Source organism: Pseudophryne corroboree, chromosome 7 (genome assembly GCF_028390025.1).
Source record: "Pseudophryne corroboree isolate aPseCor3 chromosome 7, aPseCor3.hap2, whole genome shotgun sequence".
Taxonomy (NCBI): Eukaryota; Metazoa; Chordata; class Amphibia; order Anura; family Myobatrachidae; genus Pseudophryne; species Pseudophryne corroboree.
Window position 1 is genome coordinate 308,995,710 of NC_086450.1, and position 15,970 is coordinate 309,011,679.

Here is a 15,970-nt window from a genome sequence, read left to right on the forward strand (position 1 = left end):
AAAATTACTAATGGCGTTCCCTTTCTCGTCTGAGGATAGGTCACGTTGGGAAACTCCCCCTAGGGTGGATAAAGCGCTCACACGTTTGTCTAAAAAGGTGGCACTACAGTCTCCGGATACGGCCGCCCTAAAGGAACCTGCTGATAGATTTTAGGATAGCCTCCTGCTTTCTATTTACACACACACTGGTGTTATACTGAGATCAGCTATTGCCTCAGCCTGGATGTGCAGTGCTGCTGCTGCTTGGTCAGATTCCCTGTCGGAAAATATTGACACCCTAGACAGAGACACTATATTGCTAACCATAGAGCATATAAAAGACTCTGTCTTATACATGAGAGATGCACAGAGGGAGATCTGCCGGCTGGCATCTAGAATAAGTGCTTTGTCCATCTCTGCTAGGAGAGGCTTATGGACTCGGCAGTGGACAGGAGATGCAGATTCTAAAAGGCACATGGAAGTTTTGCCTTATAAGGGTGAGGAGTTATTCGGGGACGGTCTCTCAGACCTTGTTTCCACAGCAACGGCTGGGAAGTCTGCATTTTTGCCCCATGTCCCCTCACAGCCTAAGAAAGCACCGTATTACCAAGTACAGTCCTTTCGACCCCAGAAAAACAGGCGCGGAAAAGGCGGGTCCTTTCTGTCTAGAGGCAGAGGAAGGGGGAAAAAGCTGCAACACACAGCCGGTTCCCAGGACCAAAAGTCCTCCCCCGCTTCTTCCAAATCAGCCGCATGACGGTGGGGCTCCACAGGCGGAGCCAGGTACGGTGGGGGGCCGCCTCAAAAATTTCAGCGATCAGTGGGCTCGCTCACGGGTGGATCCCTGGATCCTTCAAGTAGTATCTCAGGGGTACAAGCTGGAATTCGAGGCGCCGCCCCCCCGCCGTTTCCTCAAATCAGCCTTGCCGACGACTCCATCGGGCAGGGAGGCTGTGCTAGAGGCCATTCACAAGCTGTATTCCCAGCAGGTGATAGTCAAGGTACCCCTACTTCAACAAGGCCGGGGCTACTATTCCACACTGTTTGTGGTACCGAAACCAGACGGTTCGGTGAGACCCATTTTAAATTTGAAATCCTTGAACACTTACATAAAAAAATTCAAGTTCAAGATGGAATCGCTCAGGGCGGTTATTGCAAGCCTGGACGAGGGGGATTACATGGTATCCCTGGACATCAAGGATGCTTACCTGCATGTCCCTATTTACCTTCCTCACCAGGAGTACCTCAGATTTGTGGTACAGGATTGCCATTACCAATTCCAGACACTACCGTTTGGACTGTCCACGGCACCGAGGGTGTTTACCAAGGTAATGGCAGAAATGATGATACTCCTTCGAAAAAAGGGAGTTTTAATTATCCCATACTTGGACGATCTCCTTTATAAAGGCGAGGTCCAGGGAGCAGTTACTGGTCGGAGTAGCACTATCTCAGGAGGTGCTACAACAGCATGGCTGGATTCTGAACATTCCAAAGTCACAGCTGGTTCCTTCCACTCACTTACTGTTCCTGGGGATGATTTTGGACACAGAACTGAAAAAAGTGTTTCTCCCGCAGGAGAAAGCCAAGGAGCTGTCATCTCTAGTCAGAGACCTCCTAAAACCAAAACAGGTATCGGTGCATCGTTGCACACGAGTCCTGGGAAAAATGGTGGCTTCATACGAAGCAATTCCATTCGGCAGGTTCCATGCGAGGACCTTCCAGTGGGACCTCTTGGACAAGTGGTCGGGATCGCATCTTCAGATGCATCAAATGATAACCCTGTCTCCAAGGACCAGGGTGTCTCTACTGTGGTGGCTGCAGAGTGCTCATCTTCTAGAGGGCCGCAGATTCGGCATACAGGACTGGGTCCTGGTGACCACGGATGCCAGGCTTCGAGGCTGGGGAGCAGTCACACAGGGAAGAAACTTCCAAGGACTAGGGTCAAGTCAGGAGACTTCCCTACATATAAATATTCTGGAACTAAGGGCCATTTACAATGCCCTAAGTCAGGCAAGACCCCTGCTTCAAAACCAGCCGGTACTGATCCAGTCAGACAACATCACGGCAGTCGCCCATGTGAACCGACAGGGCGGCACAAGAAGCAGGATGGCAATGGCAGAAGCCACAAGGATTCTCCGATGGGCGGAAAATCACGTACTAGCACTGTCAGCAGTGTTCATTCCGGGAGTGGACAACTGGGAAGCAGACTTCCTCAGCAGACACGACCTACACCCGGGAGAGTGGGGACTTCATCCAGAAGTCTTCCTACTGTTGGTAAACCGTTGGGAAAGGCCACAGGTGGACATGATGGCGTCCCGCCTCAACAAAAAGCTAAAGAGATATTGCGCCAGGTCAAGGGACCCTCAGGCGATAGCTGTGGACGCTCTAGTGACACCGTGGGTGTACCAGTCGGTTTGTGTTCCCTCTGCCTCTCATACCAAAGGTACTGAGAATAATAAGGCGAGGAGTAAGAACGATACTCGTGGTTCCGGATTGGCCAAGAAGGGCTTGGTACCCGGAACTTCAGGAAATGATATCAGAGGACCCATGGCCTCTACCGCTCAGACAGGATCTGCTGCAGCAGGGGCCCTGTCTGTTCCAAGACTTACCGCGGCTGCGTTTGACGGCATGGCGGTTGAATTCCGGATCCTAAAGGAAAAGGGCATTCCGGAGGAAGTCATTCCTACGCTAATAAAAGCCAGGAAAGAAGTAACCGCGAACCATTATCACCGTATTTGGCGAAGATATGTTGCGTGGTGTGAGGCTCAGAAGGCCCCAACAGAGGAATTTCAGCTGGGTCGCTTTCTACACTTCCTACAGTCGGGAGTGACTAGGGGCCTGAAATTGGGTTCCATTAAAGTCCAGATTTCGGCCCTGTCTATTTTCTTCCAGAAAGAACTGGCTTCACTGCCTGTAGTTCAGACTTTTGTAAAGGGAGTGCTTCATATTCTGCCCCCTTTTGTGCCTCCCGTGGCACCTTGGGATCTCAATGTGGTGTTGAATTTCCTAAAATCACATTGGTTTGAACCACTTAAAACTGTGGATCTGAAATCTCACGTGGTAAGTGGTCATGTTATTGGCCTTGGCTTCGGCCAGGCGTGTGTCAGAATTGGCGGCTTTGTCTTGTAAAAGCCCTTATCTGATTTTTCATATGGATAGGGCAGAATTGAGGACTCGTCCCCAGTTTCTCCCTAAGGTGGTATCTGCTTTTCACTTGAACCAACCTATTGTGGTGCCTGCGGCTACTGGGGACTTGGAGGATTCCAAGTTACTGGATGTAGTCAGGGCCCTGAAACTTTGTTTCCAGGACGAAAAAAGAGGTGATCTCCCAGCGATTATGGTTTTTATTGTATTATTGAGAATAGTGGAACCCGATTGGCCAGGGTCGATATGTGGCATGGTCAGTCAGGGATAAAAAGGCGAGGAGACCACTTCCAATACATGCCCTGAGGAAGGATTAAATCCGAAACGCGTTGGCATTCCATAAGGGGACCCTGGACCTGACCCTTCCACGGTGGTTGGTGGCACTTTGTGGGTAACTTTTTCTTTATTGCCAAAAATTAGGAACATCTACCCCCATCCATCCTACCGGTATTATTGGAAGTGGTTTTTTGGTCTTAGAGAGAGGGTACCTTGTAAAGTTGTTTTGTGTTTTATTGTGTAAGTCTTTTTATGTCCCACAAAGCTGGTGGGTACGTATATTTTTTAATAAATACATATTTTTTACTATTCGCTGTCATTGGGATCCATTTGAGTGGAGACAACAAAGGTGTGGATATAAAGGCCGGAAAAGATACCTTTCAACGCACATAGGGCTTACAAGAAAGGTAAGCATGGTGTAGATAAGCTGATGAAGGTCAAGTGCATGCGGCATTAAAGAAACCGTTATGTGAATGCATCTCATTTAACCCAGGTCAGTCACTAAGAGGAGTGACTTTGGAAGTCTGTCAGAGTACAACTATATGCTAATGGACATATTGCGTATTGTGTTCTTGTTTTGAGGAACAGGAACATATACGGATCAGGAAGTTATACATAGCATCGCTGGGAGATCACCTCTTTTTTCGTGCATATTGTATTCATAGAGGAGTGGTGCTACTCTTTTGGGGATCTGCCGAGCTGAAGCTAGGGCGCAAGTTATTGTTTCAATCTATTTCTTGTCTTTGTTTCCAGGACGGCTGGAGTCAGAAAGACTGACTCGCTTTTTGTCCTGTACGCACCCAACAAGATAGGTGCTCCTGCTTCTAAGCAGTCTATTGCGCGCTGGATTTGTAGCACTATTCAGCTGGCGCATTCTGCGGTAGGCTTACCGCAGCCTAAATCTGTAAAAGCCCATTCCACACGGAAGGTGGGCTCATCTTGGGCGGCTGCCCGAGGGGTCTCGGCTTTACAACTTTGCCGAGCTGCTACTTGGTCAGGGGCAAACACGTTTGCAAAATTCTACAAATTTGATACCCTGGCTGAGGAGGACCTTGAGTTCTCTCATTCGGTGCTGCAGAGTCATCCGCACTCTCCCGCCCGTTTGGGAGCTTTGGTGTAATCCCCATGGTCCTTACGGAGTCCCCAGCATCCACTAGGACGTTAGAGAAAATAAGATTTTACTCACCGGTAAATCTATTTCTTGTAGTCCGTAGTGGATGCTGGGCGCCCGTCCCAAGTGCGGAGTGTCTGCAATACTTGTATATTGTTATTGCTTACATAAGGGTTATGTAATAGTTGGTCGGTCTTGAACCGAGGCTATGTTACTTGTTCATACTGTTAACTGGGTAGTTTATCACAAGTTATACGGTGTGGCTGGTATGAATCTCGCCCTTAGGTTACATAAATCCTTTCCTCGTACTGTTCATATCCTCTGGGCACAGTTTCTCTAACTGAGGTCTGGAGGAGGGACATAGAGGGAGGAGCCAGTGCACACCCAGAATCCAAAGCTTTATTAAAGTGCCCTATCTCCTGCGGAGCCCATCTATTTCCGATGGTCCTTACGGAGTCCCCAGCATCCTCTACGGACTACGAGAAATAGATTTACCGGTTAGTAAAATCCTTTTTCTCTAACGTCCTAAGTGGATGCTGGGGACTCCGTAAGGACCATGGGGAATAGCGGCTCCGCAGGAGACTGGGCACAAAAGTAAAGCTTTAGAACTACCTGGTGTGCACTGGCTCCTCCCCCTATGACCCTCCTCCAAGCCTCAGTTAGATTTTTGTGCCCGAACGAGAAGGGTGCACACTAGGTGGCTCTCCTGAGCTGCTTAGTGAAAAGTTTAGTTTTAGGTTTTTTATGTTCAGTGAGACCTGCTGGCAACAGGCTCACTGCATCGAGGGACTAAGGGGAGAAGAAGCAAACTCACCTGCGTGCAGAGTGGATTGGGCTTCTTAGGCTACTGGACATTAGCTCCAGAGGGACGATCACAGGCCCAGCCATGGATGGGTCCCAGAGCCGCGCCGCCGGCCCCCTTACAGAGCCAGAAGACAGAAGAGGTCTGGAAAATCGGCGGCAGAAGACGTCCGGTCTTCAACAAGGTAGCGCACAGCACTGCAGCTGTGCGCCATTGCTCTCAGCACACTTCACACTCCGGTCACTGAGGGTGCAGGGCGCTGGGGGGGGGGCGCCCTGAGACTCAATAAAAACACCTTGGATGGCAAAAAAATGCATCACATATAGCTCCTGGGCTATATGGATGAATTTAACCCCTGCCAGAATACACAGAAAAACGGGAGATAGGCTCCGCCCCCTTCTCGGCGGCCTTATCTCCTCAGCACACTGGCGCCATTTTCCCTCACAGCTCCGTTGGAGGGAAGCTCCCTGGCTCTCCCCTGCAGTCACTATACTACAGAAAGGGTTAATAAAGAGAGGGGGGCACTAATTATGCGCAGTATTAAAAATACAGCAGCTATAAGGGGAAAAACACTTATATAAGGTTATCCCTGTATATATATATCGCTCTGGTGTGTGCTGGCAAACTCTCCCTCTGTCTCCCCAAAGGGCTAGTGGGGTCCTGTCCTCTATCAGAGCATTCCCTGTGTGTGTGCTGTGTGTCGGTACGTTTGTGTCGACATGTATGAGGAGAAAAATTATGTGGAGACGGAGCAGATTGCCTGTAATAGTGATGTCACCCCCTAGGGGGTCGACACCTGAGTGGATGAACTGTTGGAAGGAATTACGTGACAGTGTCAGCTCTGTATAAAAGACAGTGGTTGACATGAGACAGCCGGCTACTCAGCTTGTGCCTGTCCAGACGTCTCATAGGCCGTCAGGGGCTCTAAAGCGCCCGTTACCTCAGATGGCCGATATAGACGCCGACACGGATACTGACTCCAGTGTCGACGGTGAAGAGACCAATGTAACTTCCAGTAGGGCCACACGTTACATGATTGATGCAATGAAAAATGTTTTACACATTTCTGATAATACGAGTACCACCAAAAAGGGGTATTATGTTCGGTGAGGAAAAACTACCTGTAGTTTTCCTGAATCTGAGAAATTAAATGAGGTGTGTGATGATGCGTGGGTTTCCCCCGATAACAACTGATAATTTCTAAAATGTTATTGGCATTATATCCTTTCCCGCCAGAGGTTAGGGTGCGTTGGGAAACACCCCCTAGGGTGGATAAAGCGCTCACACGCTTGTAAGAACAAGGGCTCTACCCTCTCCTGAGATGGCCGCCCTTAAGGATCCTGCTGATAGAAAGCAGGAGGGTATCCTAAAATGTATTTACACACATACTGGTGTTATACTGCGACCAGCAATCGCCTCAGCCTGGATGTGCAGTGCTGGGTTGGCGTGGTCGGATTCCCTGACTGAAAATATTGATACCCTAGATAGGGACAGTATATTATTGCCTATAGAGCATTTAAAAGATGCATTTCTATATATGCGTGATGCACAGCGGAATATTTGCCGACTGGCATCAAGTCTAAGTGCGTTGTCCATTTCTGCCAGTAGAGGGTTATGGACACGACAGTGGTCAGGTGATGCGGATTCCAAACGGCATTTGGAAGTATTGCCTTATTAAGGGGAGGAGTTATTTGGGGTCGGTCTTTCAGACCTGGTGGCCACGGCAACAGCTGGGAAATCCACGTTTGTACCCCAGGTCGCCTCTCAACATAAGAAGACGCCGTATTATCAGGCGCAGTCTTTTCGTGGGCAAGCGGGCAAAAGGTTCCTCATTTCTGCCCCGTGACAGAGGGAGAGGAAAAAGGCTGCAGAAATCAGCCAGTTCCCAGGAACAGAAGCCCTCTCCCGCCTCTGCCAAGCCTTCAGTATGACGCTGGGGCTTTACAAGCAGAATCAGGCACGGTGGGGGCCCGTCTCAATGAATTTCAGCGCACAGTGGGCTCACTCGCAAGTAGACCCCTGGATCCTTCAGGTGATATCTCAGGGGTACAAATTGGAATTCGAGACGTCTCCCCCTCGCAGTTTCCTAAAGTCGGCTTTACCGATGTCTCCTTCTGACAGGGAGGCAGTTTTGGAAGCCTTTCACAAGCTGTATTCCCAGCAGGTGATAATCAAGGTACCCCTCCTGCAACAGGGAACGGGGTATTATTCCACACTGTTGTGGTACCGAAGCCGGACGGCTCGGTGAGACCGATTCTAAATCTAAAATCTTGAACACTTACATACGGAGGTTCAATTTCAAGATTGAGTCACTCAGAGCAGGGATTGCGAACCTGGAAGAAGGGGACTACATGATGTCTCGGGACATCAAGGATGCTTACCTTCATGTCCCAATTTACCCTTCTCACCAAGGGTACCTCAGGTTTATGGTACAGAACTGTCACCATCAGTTTCAGACGCTGCCGTATGGATGGTCCACGGCACCCCGGGTCTTTACCAAGGTAATGGCCGAAATGATACTCCTTCGAAGGAAGGGAATTTTAGTTACCCCTTACTTGGACGATTCCCTGATAAGGGTAAGATCCAGGGAACAGTTGGAGGTCGGTGTAGCACTATCTCAGGTAGTGTTGCGGCAGCACGATTGGATTCTCAATATTCCAAAATCGCAGCTGATTCCGACGACTCGTCTTCTGTTCCTAGGGATGATCCTGGACACAGTCCAGAAAAAGGTGTTTCTCCCGGAGGAGAAAGTCAGGGAGTTATCCGAGCTAGTCGGTAACCTCCTATAACCGAGCCAAGTCTCAGTACATCAATGAAATGGTTCTGGGAAAAATGGTGGCTTCCTACGAAGCAATCCCATTCGGCAGATTCCACGTGAGAACTTTCCAGTGGGACCTGCTGGACAAATGGTCCGGGTCGCATCTTCAGATGCATCAGCGGATAACCCTGTCACCAAGCACAAGGGTGTCTCTCCTGTGGTGGTTGCAGAGTGCTCATCTTCTAGAGGGCCGCACATTCAGGACTGGGTCCTGGTGACCATGGATGCCAGCCTGCGAGGCTGGGGAGCAGTCACACAGGGAAGGAATTTCCAGAGCTTATGGTCAAGCCTGGAGACATCACTTCACATAAATATCCTGAAGCTAAGGGCCATTTACAATGCTCTAAGCTCAGCAAGACCTCTGCTTCAAGGTCACCCGGAGTTGATCCATTCGGACAACATCACGGCAGTCACCCACGTAAACAGACACGGTGACACAAGAAGCAGGGGGCAATGGCAGAAGCTGCAAGGATTCTTCGCTGGGCGGAAAATCATGTGATAGCACTGTCAGCAGTATTCATTCCGGGAGTGGACAACTGGGAAGCAGACTTCCTCAGCAGACACGACCTCCACCCGGGAGAGTGGGGACTTCACCCAGAAGTCTTCCACATGTTTATAAAACTCGACAAGTATTGCGCCAGGTCAAGGGACCCTCAGGCAATAGCTGTGGACGCTCTGGTAACACAGTGGGTGTTCCAGTCAGTGTATGTGTTCCTCCTCTGCCTCTCATACCCAAGGTACTGAGAATTATAAGATGGAGAGGAGTAAGCACTATATTCGTGGCTCCGGATTGGCCAAGAAGGACTTGGTAACCGGAACTTCAAGAGATGCTCACGGAGGATCCGTGGCCTCTACCTCTAAGAAGGGACCTGCTCCAGCAAGGACCCTGTCTGTTCCAAGACTTACCGCGGCTGCGTTTGACGGCATGGCGGTTGAACGCCGGATCCTGAAGGAGAAAGGCATTCCGGATGAAGTCATTCCTATCCTGATCAAAGCCAGGAAAGATATAACCGCAAAACATTATCACCGCATTTGGCGAAAATATGTTGCGTGGTGCGAGGCCAGTAAGGCCCCGACGGAGGAATTTTTCAACTAGGTCGATTCCTACATTTCCTGCAAACAGGAGTGTCTATGGGCCTGAAATGGGAGTCCATTAAGGTTCAAATTTCGGCCCTGTCAATTTTCTTCCAAAAAGAACTAGCTTCAGTCCCTGAAGTACAGACGTTTGTGAAAGGGGTACTGTATATACAGCCTCCTTTTGTGCCTCCAGTGGCACCTTGGGATCTAAATGTAGTTTTTGGGTTCCAAAAGTCACATTGGTTTGAACCACTTAAATATGTGGAGTTTAAATATCTCACATGGAAAGTGGTCATGCTGTTGGCCCTGGCCTGGGCCAGGTGCGTGTCAGAATTGGCGGCTTTATCCTGTAAAAGCCCTCATCTGATTTTCCATTCGGACAGGGCGGAATTGAGGACTTGTCCTCAGTTTCACCTGAATAAACCTATTGTGGTGCCTGCGGCTACTAGGGACTTGGAGGACTCCAAGTTGCTAGACGTTGTCAGAGCCCTGGAAATAGAGGTTTCCAGGACGGCTGGAGTCAGAAAATCTGACTCGTTGTTTATTCTGTATGCACCCAACAAGCTGGGTGCTCCTGCTTCTAAGCAGACTATTGCTCGTTGGATTTGTAGTACAATTCAGCTTGCACATTCTGTGGCAGGCCTGCCACAGCCAAAATCTGTAAAAGCCCATTCCACAAGGAAGGTGGGCTCATCTTGGGCGGCTGCCCGAGGGGTCTCGGCTTTACAACTTTGCCGAGCAGCTACTTGGTCAGGAGCAAATACGTTTGTAAAATTCTACAAATTTGATACCCTGGCTGAGGAGGACCTGGAGTTCTCTCATTTGGTGCTGCAGAGTCATCCGCACTCTCCCGCCCGTTTGGGAGCTTTGGTATAATCCCCATGGTCCTTACGGAGTCCCCAGCATCCACTTAGGATGTTAGAGAAAATAAGAATTTACTTACCGATAATTCTATTTCTCGTAGTCCGTAGTGGATGCTGGGCGCCCATCCCAAGTGCGGATTGTCTGCAATACTGGTACATAGTTATTGTTACCAAAAAATCGGGTTATTGCTGTAGTGAGCCATCTTTTCTAGAGGCTCCTCTGTTATCATGCTGTTAACTGGGTTTAGATCACAAGTTATATGGTGTGATTGGTGTGGCTGGTATGAGTCTTACCCGGGATTCAAAATCCTTCCTTATTGTGTACGCTTGTCCGGGCACAGTATCCTAACTGAGGCTTGGAGGAGGGTCATAGGGGGAGGAGCCAGTGCACACCAGGTAGTTCTAAAGCTTTACTTTTGTGCCCAGTCTCCTGCGGAGCCGCTATTCCCCATGGTCCTTACGGAGTCCCCAGCATCCACTACGGACTACGAGAAATAGAATTATCGGTAAGTAAATTCTTATTTTTTTTTTTTTTTTTTTTTCCCCAATCCTGGGATTCGGGATTGAAAAATGCTCAATCCTGGGATTGCAGTAGGGAGCAGGGAGAGTATATGTGGAGAGCATGAAGGGAGGGTGGAACAGTGATGAGTGTGGGTGTAAGTAGCGATAAGTAAATATTACTTTTCTGATTGGCTGCTGGTCTGCCAGCTCTGGCTGGTGGCCGGTGCTTACATTTGAAATGCCGCCAGTGTGGTCAGTGTGTGCGTGTTCATGGCTGCTGTATCTACCTCACTGACAGCTGGGCAGCGCTGTGCTATAGTGCTCAGTGCTGCCCGGCAAAACTGCATGCGCACCCTAATCCGGGATCCAAATCCTGGCATTTTTGGGCCATAATCCCGGGATCCCCCCCTAGTCCCAGATATCGGCAGGGTCTGATAAATTGCTGACAGATCGACAGGCATTTTATCTGACAGTGTACGCCCAGCATTAATTGTTTCTACTAAAAACTTGGTGTTTCTTTGACTAAAGAGATTTTTATTTTCAAATGTTTTTATATGAATATGTATTTGGTATACTGGACAAACCTACATGAAGAGTGCAATATGGTTAATTTGGTATGACATTTAATTGATTGGCTGTGGCTAGAGTTGTAGATGGTCAATACCTTTTTTTTTAAATTCCACCATTCTGAATGCTTGACTGCCCCCAGCCCCCCCCCCCCCCCCCCTCCTCGACATGAAATCTTGCTAAGCAGTAGCTGGCTATATTGCTCCAGAGGTTGAAGCTGGTTAAGATTGCGTTTAGGAAACACTGGTTGTGCAGTTAAGGAAGCCAGCATTTAGATTGTCGGATGTACATTGCAATAAGCACATTTTTGTTTTATTTGCAGGTCTGAGTGGAGCAATGGCTGGTATAAGTGTCCGCTCAAGTACTCCGGGCTCACCTACTCACGTTAGCGCCAGTTCTAGCCGTAGGAGAAATGGACTTCATGATGTCGATTTGAACACTTTCATATCAGAAGAAATGGCACTCCACTTGGACAATGGTGGCACTAGAAAGCGTACCTCAGCCCAGTGTGGCGATGTCATTACAGACTCACCAACCCACAAACGCAACCGAATGATCTAAATTTGCAAAAAAAAAAATTAAACATCCACTTGATCCTCAACATACTCTTAGAAAGAAACCATGAGGGCCATCTTTCCTTTTCACTGTTAAAGACAAGCGAATTCAATAATGATTGCGATGATATGCTATTAAAGGAAGTTCTAGGCATTACGGTAGATGCGTCTTTTAATTATGGCTTTCTTTCAACTATACACGTAGCAGAGGACATCAGGTATTGTGTAGTATTTGGCAAGATCATCATAGTTAACATCTATCCATTAAATGCAAAAGTGAAAAGTGACCTTACTTGTATTTGCAAAGGGTGTTTTTTCTCTTTTCCTCACTGCTGAGTTATATTTGCTTTACCTATATTGCCATTTTAAATAGAACTAAACCCAACTTGTCGCACATTACTTCTACAGGCTTCTATCTTTGTTTTCATGCACCTGATTACTAGTGTGCAGATACCCAATATTTTTTTCTTTAATACAAAACTTGATTCTCGTGATTTATATTAAGAGATGCTATGATGATCATGCGTTTAATACTTAACAATGAATCAATATAAGGATCTTTATTGGATTCACTTTGTGTGTTTTAGTGTGCTGACATACCGATATTAAAACTTCTCCCAAATTACTCTCCATATGCTTTTACATTTTGTCAGTTTAAGCACATGTATGCACTTATTTACATGCTGGTTGTATCCGTGTAAGGTAAATGTAAACTGTATAAGCCACACTAAACTCTAAATTACCCCTTGAAATTTCTGCAATTTTTTGTATCAGTTTCCTAGTATATATTTATTTGCAGTTTAACATATATATATATATATATATATATATATATATATATATATATATATATATATATATATATATATATATATATATATATATATATATATGTGTCTCCTTATTCCATATATTTTTATTTTGGAAGTGGTTTTCTCTCCCCATTCAGAGTTCTCTAAAACCTGTGTAAAAGACCATTGCAGTCATCACAGTAAGATTGTGCTTCATTTATTCCTGTATGGATAAAATGACTAATTTTTAACACTGGCGTTTATTATAAATTTGCGCCTCTGTGGCATGCCATATTACACAGGCTAAGTGCTTATTGTGACTTCATTCCTTGCCCTAGACTGCAAACGGCTTTTCATCTGATCCTCTTTAACCCAGAATCATTTACCCGTTTTAAAGTTATTTATTTGATTTTGATATTTTTAATAGTTTTTCCATTTAACTTTCAAATAGCATTTAGAAAAAAAAACATTTACCTATTAAAAAAATCTTGATTTTGAGATTTCATCCTTGTTAACCTACTTTTTAAGCTTACTGTTAAAAAAAAAAAAAAAAAAAAAAAAAAGTGAACACTATACACTCTTAACTGAGACGATCCTGTAGTGCTTTGTGGAGTAGCTCATTGTATGCCTCAAGCAGTGAAAGGGCTCCTGGAAATTGTTCCTTTTATTAATAATTTGGTGCACAGTTTAAACAGACATTGAATTTATTCCTGGCCACTTGAGAAATATCTAGCTTTGTATAACATGTTGATATTTTGATCTCTCTAGCATTTGTATTTCTGGGAATGTTATAATTTAGAACATTGTAACCAATGATATGGAATCATTTGGCCTTAATCTGCTATCTTCATACTCCATTTGTTTTGTCACCAGAACTCATCCGTGACATTGTGTTAACTGAAATTTCATTTTTATGGCAATAAAGGCACTCCTGCAACTGGTGGTGAAATGGCCTAATGGTTTGGGTTCTAAGATGGGGTAAAAAAAAAAAAATCAAACAAAACTGGAGTGCCTTATTTGTGTACCTGTACTGTGACATTTCAAGAGCTAATGTGCGTATGTTTTCAGTAGTAACAATTGCATGCAAGTTTAATGCTGCTTAAACTTATATTTAAATTCATTGGTGGCGTTCAACTGCATCAGGACAAATCATGGCTCTTGGAAGGAATGGAGCAGCATCCTTCATTTTGAAGCACAGTTTTCGGAAACATCTCTTCTGTCCTATTTTTCTATGGTGTATTGTGTATGTAACCAAACAAGAACGAAAAATACTTCCTAACAAGCTGGACATTAATACACAAATGTTTTTGCCTGGAAGACATGGCCACACACTGTTTCCCCAGTGCACATTATGACAAAGCTGTTTTAAATGGAGCTTACAGTGTTTGTTTTATATGGATTATAAATATTGCAGACACTTGCCATGTTTACTCTTAATCTGAAGGAACTAATGTTGTAATAGGTGAGTTGTAGTAATCTTGTGACAAGTGTAAACTTATTTATCAAGTTTAGCTGCCAAAAGGAGAGTATAAAAGGATAATTTGTGCTCCTATGTCTGTGATTATCATTTTGTATTTGCACTTCTCTGCTGCTTCAAGAACTGGTACAAGGTTGGTCCACAGATCAGTTTTACAATATTTAATCTGAACATGTCTCTGAGGAAGATCAAGGAACCATTAATGTTTCTTTATGGAAAGGAAGGTTGCAGTTTTCTTCACAATAGTTGCAAGTAATATGCCATGAATATATATAATATGTCCATAATGTGGTATATGAGCAATGTTTACAGAAAAGGCTGGTTCACTTGGCAAGTTAAACTAACGGTTTTTACTGCAGCCTGTCGCAATTTAAAAATAAAACAATGATAACATCACTGTGGTACAGATCATGTTTTGCAATATTTTGAATGACCTTAATGGTCTTTAATTTGAAATTAATTCTTACACCTTGTTGTTCATATAAGTTTAATTCGAGTATATTAGATGTTTTATTCCTGTAGTTAATTACAGCATGTGATTTCAGATTTGACTAGGCATTTGCCATGGGTTATATGATAAGCTGGAACTTTTCATTTTGCATAACCCCCCCCCCCTTCCTTGTGCCTGTCCTATAGTCGGATTTTATTGTTAAAACCCTGGTTTCCCTTACAAAAAAACACCATTTTAAAAAGGGTGGTTTTTTTTAAACACTTGTTAATTGTGATCTAATCACATGATTTCCATGTGTGCTATTTCAGTGTCAGATTATGGTCCCAGAGCTATTTAATTGAGCGCACTGTTAAGCACAACCAGAGTATTTCTTCTCGCACCCCTCCTGGGGTAAGCAGAAATCTGATTTAAACTAGTGCCATGATGCTGTTTTCTGCCTTTTGCATGGCGATCCATGTTGGAGAATGCTGGTTATCAGACTAAAATTCCTGTTTTAAGGTCTGGAAACCTGACTGTGCAGACCGCAATGACAATCGAATATCTCCAGGACCTCATTCCTATCCTGCTAAATTGATTCGAGCCCATATGAGATTAGAACAAAATTCCATTACAGAAAAATTAATTCAAATCCTGCACTTACCCCCTAGGAAAATTTGTTTCCTTAAGGTACCCCCCCATTCCCCTAGCTAAAGCCTCATACCATTGGCCAAAATAGGGGATGTAGGTGACTACGAGGACAAATCACAAGCTGTGATCAAGGAATGCAGTTGCCTAGGCGCTCCTTTTTTTTGAGAATGTTGACCAAATGAGTTTGTTGGTTCAGAACTGGCATAACTATAAGGAAAGCTGTAGCATGTATCATGGACAGGAGCCCAAGGCAGGTAAAATATGACATTGAATATTTGGGAGAACAGCTTTAGTTTTGCCCTACCTGAATCTTTCTATTCTGACGGTTATGAACCTGTTACATTATGCTATATATACAGTACATTTTCTTGCTTATCAGGTATGCAGTGTTGGGACTATGTTCATTTTACATGTATCTCTTCACATGTCTGCATGAAGTTAGTCATCTGTGCAGCTATACGTGTTCATGAGAATTACATTTTCTCTTCCATTGTGCAATCACATGGTACTAGTGTCACAGGATCTTCAGAAAGGGTGAGGCAAAATTTTTCTATTTTGAAACTATAAATGTGTGTGTAGATATGAGGATGTATTATGATATACAGATGCCAGCAGTAGGCAGAGCACAAAAGTTTCTTGCAGGCTCACTGCACTTGCCATGCTGCGGGCATGGTTGTGCCCTACGTGTGCCACGCTATTCTCCCTTCATTCAGGGGTGTCGTGGGCACCAAGAGGGTGAATAGTTGTTGGTATCCTGGTTCCTCCGATATTTATGATACTATAGGTTAATATTGTTCAAACTACTTTCAATGTGACTTATTTTATTTTTATTGCCTAAAAATAATCTTCTGTTAACATAATAGGCATAGTAGTCAGTGGGAACCATGGTTTCCCACCTTACAAATATTGTACCTGAATGTCACCTAGTGCCT

The 15,970-nt window shown here is 45.3% G+C and overlaps 1 protein-coding gene across 1 annotated transcript in view; it reads left to right on the forward strand.

Annotated features, from left to right (window-relative positions):
- HAPSTR1 (HUWE1 associated protein modifying stress responses) overlaps positions 1 to 14,356 on the forward strand; it is a 67,816-nt gene extending 53,460 nt beyond the window's left edge. The window contains exon 4 of the mRNA XM_063934276.1: positions 11,461 to 14,356. Within this exon, the coding sequence (XP_063790346.1) occupies positions 11,461 to 11,699 (239 nt within the window). The 3' untranslated portion in view covers positions 11,700 to 14,356. The remainder of the gene's footprint in view (positions 1 to 11,460) is intronic.
- Positions 14,357 to 15,970: the final 1,614 nt, after the last annotated feature.